The sequence below is a fragment of the Oncorhynchus mykiss genome, chromosome 10, assembly GCF_057628025.1.
Source record: "Oncorhynchus mykiss isolate SJ-2025 chromosome 10, ASM5762802v1, whole genome shotgun sequence".
Classification (NCBI taxonomy): Eukaryota; Metazoa; Chordata; class Actinopteri; order Salmoniformes; family Salmonidae; genus Oncorhynchus; species Oncorhynchus mykiss.
In genome coordinates, this window is record NC_143031.1 from 71,689,433 (window position 1) to 71,707,031 (window position 17,599).

The 17,599-nt window shown below is 44.4% G+C and overlaps 1 protein-coding gene across 23 annotated transcripts in view; it reads left to right on the forward strand.

Moving 5' to 3' along the window:
• The first annotated feature begins 1,227 nt into the window (after positions 1–1,227).
• LOC110497329 (lymphoid enhancer-binding factor 1) overlaps positions 1,228–17,599 on the forward strand; it is a 53,226-nt gene continuing 36,854 nt past the window's right edge. For all 23 annotated transcript variants that reach the window (XM_090187769.1, XM_090187785.1, XM_090187775.1 and 20 more), the window contains exons 1-3: positions 1,228–2,384; positions 4,467–4,533; positions 6,050–6,177. In XM_090187769.1, the coding sequence (XP_090043895.1) occupies positions 2,184–2,384; positions 4,467–4,533; positions 6,050–6,177 (396 nt within the window). In that variant the 5' untranslated portion in view covers positions 1,228–2,183. The remainder of the gene's footprint in view (positions 2,385–4,466; positions 4,534–6,049; positions 6,178–17,599) is intronic.

Consider the following 17,599-nt stretch of genomic DNA (forward strand, 5'->3'; position numbering starts at 1 on the left):
CGGCTCCGCCCGCTAACCCCACCTCGGTGCTTTATAAAGATCTGCCTCCTACTCCAAAGTTATTCTCACGCAATCTCTCCACACACAGCGAGCCGCAGCAGCGACACATTACTTTATGTTGTTCTTCTTCTCTTCTTCTCTCTTTCTTGTTTTGTTTTCTCATTAAACATTTCCGACTCGAAGAAGCCCCCATGTTATTCATTTGCTTTATACAACTCTGAACTGTTGTCTGAATGATATAGGCTACTGCGCAAACTGTAAAAATAACGATTCAAAACGATCAGCTGGCTGTGTACTGAAACATTGCGGCTGAGTTATGCCCTATGCAATACATCATGTTCACGAGTAGTATTCATTATATTTCTATCCAGAAACTGAAACATTTCTCCATTGTCCAGTGAAATAAAATCTCGACATACTTTGCAGTCGATTTACAGACCGCTGTTTCTCCTTTGAACAACATCACGGTAAAAGCTACTGCAAAATATACAAAAGAGACATGGTGGTTCAATTAGCTAAATGTGTTACGGGACAATCTATTAAACTCAAAGTAAGGGGGGAAGAGTTGTCTTGTTTTGTGAGTAGGCGAAAATATTGTTTTGTTGATTGTAAAATCTCATATGAGATAACATTATGTAACATATTTAAAATGCACTATTAGGTTCCAAGTAATTGAAAGAACATCCGACAACAATGGACCCCAATTTAGCCAAATTAGTCGATTTTCTATCAATTATGCACGCCCTTTCACTCACCGCTCTGATCAGTGGACTAAAGACAAACGTTTGGTTTATCAAAGTACTTTAAAATACCAATTGACAACTTTAGGAAATAGCCGAGGCTACTATATAGGCTATTTTGCGCAAACAAACAATCCAATGGTACTATTGATTCGACTGTAACATTCTTTGTGCCAACATGCTTTTTTAAATCAATAGGATTCAGGAACGTTTGCGCACGAATTAAACCACCTTAAAATACACATAGTATTAAATCTATAGGCTGTTTATGATATACATGGGCTCCCTAGAACATTTACTTAAAAAGTAGGAGAAAGGTGATGCATTGCCATGTCATTTGAATTAGTTATTCTCAATCACATAGTCCACAGTGGTCACCATCCAACAGTAATTCTGTGTATCCAAACGTCACCCTTTGCTCTTTGTTATTGTTTTAACGTCATAGCAGTGAATCTGTCTATTATAGCCTCTTAGGCCCTACTCTATCATATGCATTGGCGTCAGCTTCATCACCGCTTCGACCCGCCCCCACTCCTTCCCTGTCTACCCATTTGTTGTGAGCTACAGTATGTATAAATCTCCGTACCCCTCGCTCTCTTAGGAGTATCAATCGGTGTGGTGTCAATCACAGCGGCGGCTTCCCTTTCATCTCGATCCTCCCAGTCGCTGCGAGAGAGAAGGCAGAGAGAGAAGAGACAGAGGACGGGGAAGGAGAGCTACATTTCTTACGGAGCGGTGCTCCAGTTTGGAAGTCGGTCCACAGCGTATCGGTTTATAACGCACTCCTCGATCTTTTGTATAGTTTATTACTTTTGATTTAGCCGTTATTCAGTTCAAGTATGTATGTTCATTCTAATAGGGATAGATGCGCAGTATTGTTTAAGTGGGGGAAATAAATAGTGTTCTACTTGTGGCAAACAGGCAGCACGAGATTCAGAGACGCGTTTTTTAAATTATATTTTTCCTTATTTTTTTTCCACGAAAGGACTGCAACTCTCACAGGACCCCAGAACGAGGAAATATAAGCAGAAGTTTTTTTCGACATGCACTTTGACCGTTAGCGGAGCTCCCGGGTGTGTGCCCTCCTCTGCCAAATCTAACGGCACATCTGACTCTCGTGATGAGGTTTTGACTTCTGACATTTTAAAGAGCCGAACTGGCGAGTGCCGCGGGTTGAGCGTGCACTACACATCCGCTTTTGCCGATAACATCTTCAATTTCGGATATTTAGAATTTGAATCATTGTAAGAATCCATAATATTTCGAAAAACAACGACAAAAAAGCATCTCCTGTTAATTTAGCTAAAACAAAAAACGTGATCGCACGCAGTTTCCTCCAGGGTACAACACTTCAAGCCGCTTCAAGGAGCATTTTTGGTTTCCTTTTGGGGATTTCGATAGTTCCTCCAATTTGGACAGTGCGAGTACTTCGACTGAATCAAAATGCCACAACTAGCAGGTGGTGGTGGTGGCGGGGACCCTGAGCTTTGTGCCACCGACGAAATGATTCCGTTCAAGGATGAGGGAGACCAAGAACAAATATTCGCAGAACTCAGTCACTCAGAGGAAGACGAGGGAGACTTGGCAGATATCAAGTCATCTTTAGTAAATGAGTCAGAGACGAGTCCAAACAGCAATCATGATGTAAGTATTTCCTCTCTTGTACTTAAGTCCAGTGTTACATGTTGCCAAGCCTTTATATAGGCTAGCCTAAATAAATGTCCATCAAATTTCTAACGAAAACATAATCATTCAAGGTCACCTGTCCCTAAATAATAGCCCCCATTTCAGGGGAGTCAGTTGGACATTTTATGAAAGTTAATACAAGCTGAAAAGCTGATAAAATGACTGGATATTTGCCCAAACTGTGTTTGGTTTTGTCATAATTAAGAAGGTGATGTGCAGCCTAATATTATATGTGTGTAATATGACTATTTTAATCTGTAAATAGTAGCCATGTTCTGTTTGTAATCAGTTGTAAACAGAGGCTCATAAATAAATCTGCTGCACGTGGCTGCAGAGCTTTTCAAAACATTGTTGACGAATTATACCAAAGGTCAAAACATACAGAACAATTTAACGTGAGATAATATTTTTATACAATTCAGAGAACTGTTGTACAGTTTTTACGAGGTTATTTGATATTTTAAATTAAATATTGCACAGTAGGTGATGAATTCGTGAATAGATTCTGAATTATTTTGTTAGGCCTATTACAATATTCAATTAGCCCTATTGAATTATTATTATTATAGTTATTATTATTATTATTATTATTAGTAGTGGTAATATTATTAGTATAACAATAATTGTCTTGATAAAAAAAAAGGTACTGCCTTACTTATAATTATTACAGTAATAATATCAATATCGCTATGGGTTAGGTGATTTAATTAAACAATGTTTCACCAGGTCGGATAATGTAAACTATGAATAATATAAAATATGAACGTGTTTTTGGATCAAATTCGTATTTGATATAAAATAAATGTTTTTTTTTGTTCAAAGGGAAATCCAGATGAAATGATCTTCGAAGGAAAACCACACCTGACAAAATGTAGCACCTCTAGATTACAGTGACACTCATGTTCCCAATGTGAAATAAGGCCAACACATTTCTTCTGCGTGTTTTGTGGAGATTATGGCCATTTCATGGAGAGACAGCACATTGTTAAAGGACGGAATTAAATTGGGGGGGATTAATGGAAATGTTTAGTTTTGATATAGATCGTATTTATATTTGAAATATGAAAGAAATGTCACTGCCACAATACAGGTTTGAAGGTAATGCTGGTGGCTATTTTGTTCACGTTGCTTATGTATTTAAATCATCTGTCATTCCTTTATCTCAATCATGTATCTAATGCATTTATCAGAGCTGTAACAAGAGTAGCTTACATCGTTTTAGACCTCGTGACTGTCACGTCCCTCCTCAGTGCAGTGAGTTTCATATTCAATAGTAAGTTTAACTTTGTGCCTGAATATATCTTTTTTTATCTGGGCTAGGCAGCTGTTACTAAGTCTCTAGCTCTGGATGCTGTATGTATTCAAATGTAAACCTAGCGCAATTAGCTGTTGCCATTTGTCATTATCCAATGTTAATGGAATTAGGGTACCTACTGACTCTGGGCCGAGCTCATATAGTTACAGCTGTCACAGACGCAAATACGACGGAGGTTGAATGTTAATTGAGAATCCAGTGAAGTTCCGTGACTCTGCTGGAAGCCAGCCCCAGGGAAGTGAACTCCAAAAGGAGGTCTTTCTACGCGTTCCCATTCGAGGAGGGAGGGGGAAAGGAGATGCATGTGGAGGGGTTCACGGTATTTTGGAAAAGCAGTCGACTACACCGTAAACATCATCCCCTCTTCTCTATTTTCGCAGTTATTTTGTGTAGAGCACGTTAGTATTGGAAAGCATCATATGCTACCGTGATGCATTTGATTTTGAATTTGGTTGGAGCTTTGATTAAATTGGTTGGTGAAAATGAAAGCAGACTGATGCAAGTTAATTTGTAAGCTCCTTAAGGACATAAAGCTTAATTAAGTGGCTCGTTGAGGGGTTGATACAGACCGCTCCGTCAACCCTTCTCGCCTCACTGTGTATGTGTTCTTAAGTCCGGGGACAAGCTGAAAGCACAGGCCATAGCAGCGTGTGTGTGTGTGTGTGTGTGTGTTGGTGATTTTTTTACGAATTTAATCACCTAATTTCTGTCTCTGTCTCTCTCAGGGAACTAGACAATCCCAAATATCCCAAGACTCATATCATGAAAAACACAGAGACCATCACGACGATGGTAAGTGACACACATCACATTAAATATTATCCTGTCAGTTATCAGCATGTTGTAGAGATCTGCACTTATATATGGGTCACATTGAGCCAAGATAACGGTGCAATATTACAATCAGTTTCTGGAGGCTTGATTACTGAAAGATTTTATTTGTATTTTTAAAGGGAAGAAAGATGGTAGACTGGAAAAGCTTCCACCCACTTCATTTTCTGTTCAGCACCGATCAGTCACACCATGGTCCCTTTTCTTATCTGACCCCAGTTCATTCTGATGCAGAGATGATATGTGAATTGATTCTAGTCAGGACATGTACAAACTGAATGGGGAAAAGTGTTCTATATGCAAGTCTTTTGTGGTCCGTAGGACATGTTATTATTTATGCAGAGAATTGTTGAATAATCCCAATGGCTGCGGCCACTGGCCTTGTCATCAGAAAGATGCAATACCGATGCATTTCAATTGTTAAGTTGACATGAATAAAAACCTGTGAAGATAGGCAGTGACTTAAGCATGTGGCTCTCTGATATTAGTAGTGAATAACACTTAATATTCTCCTTGGTTAATTTTGTACACACACACTCTGTCGCCGTATCTCTCTCTTTGTCTCTCCGTCTCTGTGTGTTTTGTCCTGTGCAACATGTTGCTGCTGTGCGACAGCACCAGACTCATTTAATGTCTTTATTTGGTCCAGACTGTATTCTGACCCCAGATAGAGCTGCGGGTCATGATAGGAGCTCTGTTCTGTTAAGAGTGGCTCTTCTTTGTTCCCCCAGCAGCCCTGAATAGGACCCCCTCAAACCAAACACCCCCTTTCCCCACAACAAGCCCATGTTGCTATCAATCTACCAGACACACACACCACCTCCTCTCCCCAGAAAGCGACAACCAACGGCCACCAAATAGTTTGTCGCGAGTTTCTATTCAGGCAGGGGGACGGACCCGAACAAATGCTCTCTCTTTAGGTCGAGGCGTGGGGAACAGTAGGGGCGTCTCTTGTTTTGACACAGTCTGTATGTTCCTCCTAATTGACGCTAATTGGCACGGAGGGACGCCATTGTTATTCTGTATAGTACAGCCCTCCTCTCCCCTTTCTCCAAGACATGAGAGACAAAAGACTGGGTGCTGGGTCACAGCGGTCGACAGCGATATCATTACGCCATCAAGAGGCATGCGTGGAGCGATGATGCGATAGTCATAGTGCCAGATGAACCCAGTGTTGTTAGAGACTGTAACTTGGCAATGACTATTCACATGTAACTGTATTAGTAGGCTATAAACTACAGGAGATTTTCCCAATGACTCTGAACTGCTGAAGTTACGATGGCGGTGAATATTGCTGTTATGTTACTTGATCAGACTGTTGCTTAGAGATGCTATTCTATAAAAAGGCCCAAATCCTAATGGAGATTAATGTGCTTGACTCAAGTTCTCTAACAAATCTTCCATTAATGATCGTAAATGTAAGATTTTTTACCAAGCCTCAAGTTCACACTTTTCTGTCTCTTGGGCCCGTTTCCAGGGAAACACCTAGACATGTACAACAAAGGTCACCCGTACTCTGGATACCCAGGTTACATCATGATGACTAATATGAACAACGACTCCTACATGAACAACGGCTCCCTGTCGCCGCCCATGCCCAGAACGGTGAGTCTAGTTACACTTTACCTCCATCAATCAATCACTTCCACCAATCTGTCAAGCTAGCTAGCCCAGTTTGTGTCTAGTGCATTTTCACTGCGTCAAGTTTGATTCCATCTTAAATACTTAACCAGGTCTAAACCCCTAAGAAGAGCGTGCTCACCCTGGGGTTTCTTTTCAAGTATACCTGTGTATGGACATTCCCATTCATCTTTTCTACCATCTTTTCAACTCTAGAATGTTCTTTGCCTCTCTTCGACCGCCTTCCTAGTGTGATGTAGCCGGGTTTGTGATAGCCGTATATAACATGCACCCAGTAATGTTGTGATGGTCTGTCCCCTTGGCAACCACGTGATCTAGTCTCCCCCACATGCCTCTCATACTTTCCAGCAGATTAACGACATTTATATGATGTATTATTTCTCGCGCCTTGTTAACTTAATCAATGTCTGTTTACACATCGACAGTAAGCCCACCGATTACGCTGACGTGGTCGCGGAGGCCTAACGGCAACATCCCATTTGAAGATGGAGTTTGCGGAAATAGCCAGGGTTGCCGTATGTCACCATGCTTATAGTCCCTATAAGATAACAGTATTCATTTCAGGCTGTAGGCCCTGTGGCTGGCTTCCTGTGTCTGTCCCTTTTTGAACATTAGCAGCAAGACAGACGCAAAACGCCAGGGCATGCCAGCAGCTGTCCACCCTAATCCTGTTTGGTGTGTGGGTGTGTGTGTGTGTGTGTGGGGTGGAGTTGTGTGTGGTGAATACACCCAGTCTCGCTATGGCTCGGTGCCTCCCAAAGCCTGTCCCTGCACCCTTCTAGCACATAGACTAGAGGACACAGACATATACGTATTGTTCAAGGACCAAAGACTCTGGCTTATGTCTGCCTGTGTGTCTGAGTTGGTTTCATCATGAAATTCATTTGAAGGGTTGGAAGTCTGTGTAGCGACTGTGTGAACACGGCTGACAATACAAAGTGAATGGTGTTCTGTTCTCGTGGCAGCGGTACCCACTTTGCTCTTGTATAGGAGTCCTCTGACCGGAGGTATTTTTTCAGACAATTTTCATCTCCAATATAATAGTTTTGGATACTTATGGAATGGAGAACTTCTCAAGGACTGAGGGGCTTCCATCCAAACGTCCTTAAATAAAGAAATGACTCCTGTGATTTGGCCCCTCCTCTCGCCGCCGGGACCGTTTTAAACACTCATTTCATTCACCGTGGCCGCCGCCCGCTTTTTGATTTGCCAAATTTCCCCGTCTTCAATAAATCGTTAGTCAATTTTATGTACGTTTCTCTCACTTATCCAATAAAATGGATACGGTTGGTGGCGGTGCAGTCATGGAAGTTGGAACACAAGTCTGATGTGAAATGTGTGTGTGCTGCCTGACTGTTGATTGGCTGGATGTGAAACGTGTATGTGCTGCCTGGCTGTTGATTGGCTGGATGTGAAATGTGTGTGCTGCCTGGCTGTTGTATCAAGCCTGCCGGGCCACCGCAGCCACAGTATCTGCAGGCCTAGGATCAGTTTTCACCCAGATCAAAGGCGCGTTCTCTCCCTTTCTTCCCTCCCTCCATCCCCCTCTACAGTTTAGATTGATTTTCATTGGCCATGGCATTCCTGTGCACGAGGCCCAACTGACAGAGCTGTTCAGAGTTGCTGATTGTCAGCAGATTTTTGGGAGGGAAGCAAGGACCTCTAAGGAGCTGTGCTAGATATTTTAAAGGAGAAGGAATGGATGTCCTTGGTTCGGAGGGTTTGAGTAGATCAGCTGTACATAGGGTTAGTGTGGTGGAGTCCCCACGACCACTAGCACAGTACAGAGTTTACACTTCGTAGCAGTATTTGTTGGCTCTTGGTTGGTGTGGTTTGTTCCATTGAAAACCCTGCCTGCCACTATTTAGTCTTCCCAGAAGCCTCTGTGTAGCTGATTCCATAAAGTTCTGTGGAAGGACGAGATGATCTCAGTTGGATATCCCTTCATCTCTGGAGGTGGTTGTCCAGGTTTAGAGTGCAGTTGAGGTCATTTTTATTTATTTAACCAGGCAAGTCAAATTCTTATTTACAATGACAGATTTTTACCTTGTCAGCTCGGGGATTCGATCTAGCAACCTTTCGGTTACTGGCCCAACGCTCTAACCACCAGGCTAGCTGCCGCCCCAGGTCTAAAGCTTACATGGTGAAATGAAAAAGAATGCCTCATTATTATTATTATTCTGATCTTTATTATAACAGATAAAGTGAGGGTTGTGTCATATTAGGGTTTTCTACTTGCTCAGTACATGGTCAGTACAGAGTTTACACTTCGTAGCAGTATTTGTTGGCTCTTGGTTGGTGTGGTTTGTTCCATTGAAAACCCTGCCTGCCACTATTTAGTCTTCCCAGAAGCCTAGTGAAGTAAATACATCTACTATTCTGTTTAAAGTGTTATCTACAGTTATACTGTATACTGGGGTCAGTTAGAACTGTAGTGACATGTTCTCGCGTGTGTGTGTGTGTGTGTGTGTGTTCTTCGAGTCTTCACATATAGGGTCGTGTGAGGTTTGACTGTTGCATATTGGATTATTTAAAGTGACTGTGCGTGTGTGATGGCTCATATTTCCAGCTCCCATGGCCAGAGGGCCGGACTGTACAGAACTCTGGGAAGAGACGGGAGATTGTGTTCCCTACTCTGGCCTCTGTTAAGTCTTTGTGAAGACCACGCTCGATGTCTGGATGGGCTGGCAGCTTGGAATCAAGCTCTCACATCTCTCTGGCTAAAATCTAGGACTTATCGAGCTAACACATTCCTGTATGTGCGTTAACTCGACCCCTCTGTTTTCCGACTGTAGAAAGTGCATGTAGAACTTGTGCACTGGAGTCAATGAGAAATGCTATTTGAGTCTTTGTAGCAGATGTATAGCTTCAGGATTGCTGTGGTTTAATAGAATGCTCCTCTTTGGATCCAGTCCTAGTTTAAACTTCTGTCACCTTTTCATCAAACATCTGAATTTGAGGATGACAACTTTTAACTTGGAACCACCAAGCCTGTAACAGTGGAAGCCATTTTCACACACTACCTTACTTTAAAACTAGAACTTTGAATCCACTACCTTGTTCCGAGCATAAGTCGAGGATCTCCAAGCACCCAGTCTCCAGCCTGTCAGTGCAGCATTCGGGGAAGATGGAATCGCCATAGCTGATTTTAAGCTGGGCTTCTGGTGTGCAGAGAGCTGAGGGAACCATTCGCTGCCCCTCCCAGGCCATACCTCCCTCCCCCTGTCTTCCCCCTCGGTGGCGGGCCCTTGTGGTGTGTGAGAGCCCGTGGGGGGAGACTGCGGTTCCCCTTTGATGTCAGCGAGAACGTGACGGATCTCCTTGGCGGCGTTGCGCGGCGGTGTGGAATCACTAACCCGGGCTTACCTAACGGGATTTACCGCGCTCCCCTTTTCTCGCTTACATCCCAAATGGAACCATATTCCCTATATAGTGCACTACTTTAGACCAGGCCCCATAGGACTAGCCAAAAGTAGCGCACTAATAATAGGGTGCCATTTGAGACATACCCCTCGTCACCCCCAGTGCCATGTGTATCTGTCCTCACGGTCTCAAACCCTGGCCCCATTCAGCACCGATCCCTGTTATGAGAATACCACATTTCCCAGGAGCCCTTCATGTCCACACGCAGTGTAGTCTGCGGCAACGTGCGGCGCCATGTGTAGTTCTTTACCCACGACTGCAGGTTTGTAAAGCGGTTCGAGGCGCTGAATCGAGCAGAGCGTTCTGTTGTGATTTGTGAAGCAGCTGGGATCTATTTGATGTATGAGTCTGCTGCTGGATGTCGTTGCCTAAAATTGGCCTACAAACATATACAATATTATTATATTACTATATTTTGTGACCAAACATGACATTTTGAAAAGAGTCAATTATTTAAAGTAAAAAAAATAAAAATTGGGGGAAGGGGGGGGGGGGTTAAATTTAAAGGACCATCAGAGGATCATTGTAGCATTGATGTCATCTGCTATGCAGGTCTGACAAAGAGCAGGGTGTGTGTGTGTGGGTGTGTGTCTGTCTGTCACACTGTGTAGACCTCACAGAAAGCTCCAGCATCCTCCCACCCTTTGTGTGATTCTGGGTCTCAGCTCTCTATAAACAGTATCATTGACACGGAGCGTGCGTCAAACTACTGTACTGTATGGTACATGGCGAGGAGGCTGGTCGACACATTTATTCCATATGGCGTTCCCTCCACGGTAATGATTCCATGTGGTTGCAATCCCCTTATCAAAGTCTTTCATCTTGTTAAGTGGAGCTGGGAGGAATTATCCTCTCCCTGAATTGAAACGACGGGTGTTTTTTTTCTTTCTCTCCCTGTAAGATGAGAAGACAAAATAAGTCCAGGCAAGGATGCACCAAGTGTTCACATAATGTGGTGTGAATTTGTGTTACGACGCTGACGCACTGTGGGACTGTGTATGTTGGTCGCTCATGTTTTGACTATATGAACAGTGTGACATGTTTTTTGACTTTATTTTATGAAACTTGTAACAGAGCATTGTGGGAATATGGTAAAACATCTATCGTATCGTTTGTGTGTGTGTGTGTGTGCATATTTGTGAGTGTTTGTTTTCATGTGCTCTCTCATGCTCTCACCAAAACGAGACTGTCATCATAGCTGAGGACATCACAACACTCTAGCCCCCCTCTCTTCTCCCTCGTTCATCCATCCTACTGAGGGAAAGATAGCCTGTCTCTGCTCCATGGAGCCAGCCAGCCTGCACAGGCGAGGCCGGGCACAGCCACAGCACCTGCTGAGTGGGGCTTCACAGGGAATACGGAAAGGAGTGGACAGGCGTGTGCTTGAGTTGGGGTGGGGGGGTTGGGTGGGTGGGTGGGTGGGAGTGGAAGGTTAGAGAGGATAGTGGCTTTTTTTTGTTTATGTGTGGCGTCGGTTGTCGTCACTCCAGCTTGTTGTTTTGACTCCCGGGCCTGCGGAAGGGCCCCCGGTGAAAGTCCCTCCACTCCCCAGGCTGCGTGGCTCCTATTGAAGCCACTCTGTGGGAGCTCAGTTCAGCACACAGGGACCGGAGCCCGACTCCTAGCCTCCCTCCACCACCTAAACACTGCTGATAAAACTGGCTCCACCACAAAGCCAAGACGCCAAGCTAAACATTGTTGTTTTTCCACATTGACGCGCTTCAACTGGAGATGAATGGGGAGGCTTTTGAAGTGGTGCAGCTGAAACCCTTTTGATGCCATTAGTTTTATTTAGTCCCCAAATAGTTCCTCACTGTTGCAACATTATCATAAAATCATCCCTTTTTTAGTTGAGTGAAAACCAGGTCTATATTTGGTGCTTGGTACCATGTAGTTCAGGCAGTAACTGACCGGGACAATGGGAGCTGCAGGGGTGAAACACTGAGTGTAACTCCTCCCAGCACTCCATACTTAAGAGAGAACCAGCAAACAGCCCTGACTTGTCCTTGTGTGACTTGATCAATAGCCGCTCTGTTACCGTCAAGTTACTCTTGTTTTTTCCCCTCCTTTATATTTTACAGAAGCTCATTATTTCTTTGTGTGTGCTGTGGTGTGTGTGTGTGTGTGTGTGTGTGTGTGTGTGTGTGCTGTGGTGGGTGTGAGAGCTAAAGAGACTCACATGCTCTGTGTGTGTGTGTGTGTATCTGACAGCGCTGAAAGATGAATTCTCCTCAGTGTAGAAGGTTGGGTATAGGGCCGGTATAGTTACTGTACAAAGGGATCTGTGCTGCTCGCCTTGCCTCGTCACCAGGCTTTATTAACCCAGCTGTTAAATGGGTAGATGGATATAGCACTTTTTCCCCCTTTTTTTTGTTTTTGTTTTTGCTAGTGCACATCGAATGCGTCATTTTTTTCTCCCCTCTTAACTATTCACAACATATACTGTACACATACTGGCTGGAGTGTGAGAGCGAACGAGCGCGTGCGCGCACACACACTGCGGAAGACACATTTCAGTTGAATACATTCAAAATGCATTCAACTGAGTAGGTATCCCCCTTTCCCTTTCCTTTCTGTTGGAGCTTGCAGAACTAGGGTGGACAGGAGGAGGGGTTTGCTGTCAGTTCATTTTGTGTGGTCTTGGCTATAAAAAAACATATGAAAAACAGCTCTTTGAATGGTCTTTAATTTTTGGGAAACCCATAAAAGTTTGCCGCTCCTTTGATATCGGCCTCGGAATTGAAAACAAATGCAGCATTCTCCCCCCTTCTCATTTCAACTGCCCTGTTATGGAGTTGTGAAGAAAAAACATCAGCCGTAGATCTCTTTCTCTCCCTCCTTTTCCATCCCCCCATTTCCCTTTCCCCTCTCTCCTGCCTTCTTTCTCCTCCTCCTTCTCCCCCACTCCCTCTCTTTTTCCTCCCCCTTGTTTTTGAAGAAACCTACGGGGGGGGGGGGGGGGATCACTGATGTCAAAGTAAAAACCAAGAGCATTAAGAAAACTGGCAAAATGCAATACAGCTGCAATCCGACATGACGCTGGAAAATAGGTCTGAGGAGTAGAGAGCCTCCCCGTATCCGTATTCCCAGGGTGCACAACTGCTCCCGGCCTCGGCTTTGATCTCTTCAAAGCCTCCTACTAGCTGGAGAGTCTTGGCTGCTGCTCACGCTGGAGTGCCGGAGAAGGGGAGGGAGGGAGGAGGGGTGTATGCATGTCGGAGGGGAAGAGAGGAGAGGGGGGCGAGGGAGGGGGTCGTCTTTTCCTTTCCAGGGCTGAAATCAATCACAGTGCCGAGGCAATTATGTGTAATTCAACAGGGCCAGATTAGTAACTCTGTTACCTGAGTGACTGACTGCGTGTCTGTAATCTCAGAGACTCACTGACTGGCCTTCGCCAGCCAGCCAGGAGAAGTCACCACTGGGTCACGGACAGGGGAGGGAAGGAAGGGGAGCGAGGGAGAGGTGCTGAAAAGCAGGCCGCCATGCCGCCGTCCAGCAGAGCAGAAAATCGGGCCACAATGGAGTGATTACACTTGCAGATGTAGCCATATTTATGACTGAGGCGAGCAGAGGGAGAGAGGGAGGGGGAGAGAGGCAGGCAGTGATTGCCATGGAGCTCTAGCTAGCTAGCTCCGTCTCTCTAACGAGCCCTGTTCCCTTTGTGTTGGGGCTCGTGCCTGGTGTTGCCCCCTCACCACGCTGTTCCCTCCGTCCCCCTTCAGTGTCATATCTCTACCCCTCATGCCCGGCGCCTCGGATGGCCCCCAAATGCCAGGCTTGGCCCAGGCTCACACCCCGGGCACCCAATTTGCCGTGGCTGGAGAAGGGGAGCGCGGCTGGAGAGATAGTCTGCATGGCTGCGGGTCACAGAGAGAAGAGGGAAACAGAGTAGAATGGGACTACTGAATCTCTCTTTCTCTCTCCCCTCTCTTGCTATGGGTCTGGGCCTTACCACTGCTACAGTATGCAACACACACCACACCACGGCACTTAGCAGCAGGTCTTGGGTCCCGGGTCATGTTTTGTTGGGAAACGATGCTGAAATGATGCAAATCTTTGCCTCTCCTGAAGTGATTATGGCCACATGATTCTGATTAGTGTTCTGTAACCACTAGAATTGACAAACATCGCAATATACCAGCCGTCTATTATTGGAACAGATGACCTCATTTAAAGGGAAAGATATTCTCTCTTCCTCATGAAGACCAAAACAGCTCTTTTGTTTAGCTGTGCTCGGCGGAGAGTCACTTGATGCCGGGTGATGAAACCCATAAAGATATCCAGCAAGAGTGTGTTTGTTCATCTGATGAGCTACACTCTGTTCTCCTCTCCTCCCTCCTCTCTCCTCTATTTCCTTTGATCATCATTTTCATCTGGGGCTAGTCTGGTGGTGATGGAAGGGAAGGCTGTTATTTTCTCCTGGGGATACACACAGACACACATTAAGGACATTAGATTTACACTGGTGTTAAGACAAGGGGTGGAGTAGAGCTGGGCCGATATGGACAAAAATCCATATTATGGTAAATCGACTGAATTCTCATGATAAAGACCAATTGAACGATTGCGTGTATAACATTAACGCACACCAAAGTTATTTTTGGGGCATTTATATTACCCTTAACTGCTGTTACTACTACTTTGGATGTTGTAGCTATCGATTGCCCCATTTAACAATCAACCATATTAGCATTTAACACATTTCTCTAGTTGGGCCCTAGAGGTTATTTTTCCTAATGAACGATATCAGCCAAATGTCCACGGTAAGTGGTTGGTTTGGTCAGCGTTGATCATTTTCGGTTTGTCGTCCCAGCTCTAGAGTGGGGGTACCAGTGATTATATGATGACGTTGATTGTTTTATAAAGACAAACTGAAATGGTGATTAAATGAAACAGAGTGGATTGACTAGGAACTAAGTCTTGACTAGGAACTAAGTCTTGACTAGGAACTAAGTCTTGACTAGGAACTAAGTCTTGACTAGGAACTAAGTGTTGACTAGGAACTAAGTCTTGACTAGGAACTAAGTCTTGACTAGGAACTAAGTGTTGACTAGGAACTAAGTGTTGACTAGGAACTAAGTCTTGACTAGGAACTAAGTCTTGACTAGGAACTAAGTCTTGACTAGGAACTAAGTCTTGACTAGGAACTAAGTGTTGACTAGGAACTAAGTGTTGACAGTCTTGCTATTCTGTATTGAAAATATTGGAAAATACATGTTTTGATTTATAATTATTGATAGGCAATGTGAGACAAGGATTGAGCTCTAAAATTAGAACATTTAAGGGAGCTACAGTGGAAAAAAATGGCTCAGTTGGTGTGGCGTCTGTCTGCCCAATCTACCCACCCCAGTACATAGACCCTCCGTTTCGCTCGGGGAACCAGGTGAGACTTTTCATGTCTCCCGTCAGGGGAGACTTCAGAGGGAGGTCCTCGGCTTTGAGCTCCCCGTCATCAAACAATGCATCCAAATATCAAATCGATCCAGAGCCCCAACCTCATCCCCCTCTGCCGCCCGCCACGCACCTATCTTTGAGATGAAAGGGGACGAATAAAGCAAGTGACCCCCCCCCACTACCTCCTATCCCTCCTCCTCATCCCCCTCTTCCGCCACCAAGAAAAGAGGAATCAAGATGGGTGCCTTGGTGGAGAGAGGGACGCTTCAATTGCTATTCAATCCCACTCCACCCTTCATGTGAACCCTATACACAGACAGGGTCTTCTCTCTGCACAGAGATGGACAGCTATAATAATGATGGGATATGACAGGTTCATAGACGTTTCACCGAGATTCTTTGACTTCATAAAAGTCCAAGGCGCACCAAGCCTGGCTTTGGTTAATTCATACCTCTGATATGGCAGGAGATCTGGATAGAGGTGTGAATGAATGCTAGGCTAGTCGCCCACTGGAGTGCTGCGTTCTCTTTGTGTTCCTGTGTTTTGACTGTATTCAGACCACAGAAGCTTTTGAGCATTGTAATGGTTTAATGCAATTACATACTGAGGTGCTATTCATGAGTCGGTGATCTCTGTTGATCTCACGCTATCTCTCGCCATGCTGGAAGAGAGACACTACGGTTAGCTCATACGAGATAGGCCTTGTAGTGTAAAGAGTGACGATTGGACTGATGGGAACATAGCTACCCCCCACTAAGTCTAAAATGAGACTCTGATACACAAAGGAAATACTGTACAAGTCCATTATTTTCAAGAGCCACAGAAAATGGAATTGAATTATAACTGTGTTGTGTTCATTTTGTTGTCATTCTGCATCTATTTCAAGTGTAGTGTCAGCTGAATGAATGGTGCTCTCGAGGCTACATGTGTTGGGCTTGGGCCCATGCAGTTTCTTTCTTTACAATCAGGATTTGAATACATCATGACAATGTAAGACGATTACCATTTCTTAAGGTGTGGTTGAGAGAAAGGTTCGACCGTTGTTAGGGACCATGTTTTAACACGGTCATTGTTTCGGTTTGCCTTACCTCTCTACAAAAGCGTCTCACAAAAGTAACCAAAAGGGGCGGAGCTTTTCTTGGGATCGGGTTGATCCTGGAAAGGCTGGCTGAAGTGCTCCCTCGTGCTCATTGCAAATGGCAACCTATTCCCAATATAGTGCACAAATTTTGACCAGAGCCTCAGGGGCCTTGTTAAAAGGTAATACACTACAAAGAGGATAGGGAGTCATTTAGGACGCGGGCCTAGTCATACATGAGTGGAGAATAGCCATTTGTTCCGAGGGGATTACTCCTTTTAGAATAGCTTTGTTTTCATTCAGATCTGAGGAGACTGGCCGTGTGTGTGCGCGTGTGTGTGTGTGTGTGTGTGTGTGTGTGTGTGTGTGTGTGTGTGTTTGTGTATGTGAGAAGCTGAAAATGTGGGGTTTTAATGACTAATTCCAGGCTGAAAAGCAGGTGTTTAGTGTCTCACCGGTTAATCCTTTAAAAATGAGGAGTTGCACCTAAACAACAGCTGGGCTGCTGGTCGGACCTATTGTACTTCTGTCCTTTACTTTATAAAAGACAAGAATGGTTTGTAACCAGATCCACAATGATGAATGCTTTGGTTTATAGTAACGATGACTGGGCTTACAACACTATATCTTGATACAGGGCTAGAGAGTAAGATATATAGTAGTTTAAAGCCTCTTACGTAGAAACACCCACATTTTTATCAAAACATGCATTTAAAAAAAAATGTTGACTGACTTTGTAGGTTCCCCCTTCATATTTGACGACGAAGCTGAAATGACTCACTATAGGTAATCCTATAGCCTGCTGAAGTCTATTAGCTGCCTAGCCAGTGGGAGTAGACAGCTAGGAGGCGTTGGTCTTCAAAAAGCAGAGGTGCGCTGAGGTGAAAAGGCCATTGATCATGTGACTATGGGGTCAGAAGTTCACATGTAAGATCGCTAGGACACAGGCGTCATGGCTCTGGGGAAGAATGGATCCTCTGAGTTGCTATGGTTAAAACAGGAGCAAAATGCTGGTCAGCAAAATTATTTTTAATGTAATATTCATTAATATACAATAGGTGTGCATACAACACATTTTTCTACATTAGTATATGTATGGACATATTTCACTGCCTTTTTAGATTACTAATATAAATATATATCAGCAGACGCAGAGTTAGCTCACTCTGTTGCTCTGTTGTCATTGCATTTAGATACCTGCCATTGTGCCAGAGTGTTTACTTCCCCAAGGTTGTGTGTGTGTGTGTGTGTGTGTGTGTGTGTGTGTGTGTGTGTGTGTGTGCGCACGAGTGAAACTAGGTCAGTACACTCCCCAGCTCAAGCGGCACCCATTCAAATCACTCACCCCTGATACACGCTCCTCTCCTCAACTCATGCCGTTTCAAACCATCCTCGTAAACATTCACTCCCCGCCAGCCTGTCGCCAACTGCCCCCCACTGGCTCTCACCTTTTCCATGACCCTATGGCTAAGCAACCTACCCTTTCCCTC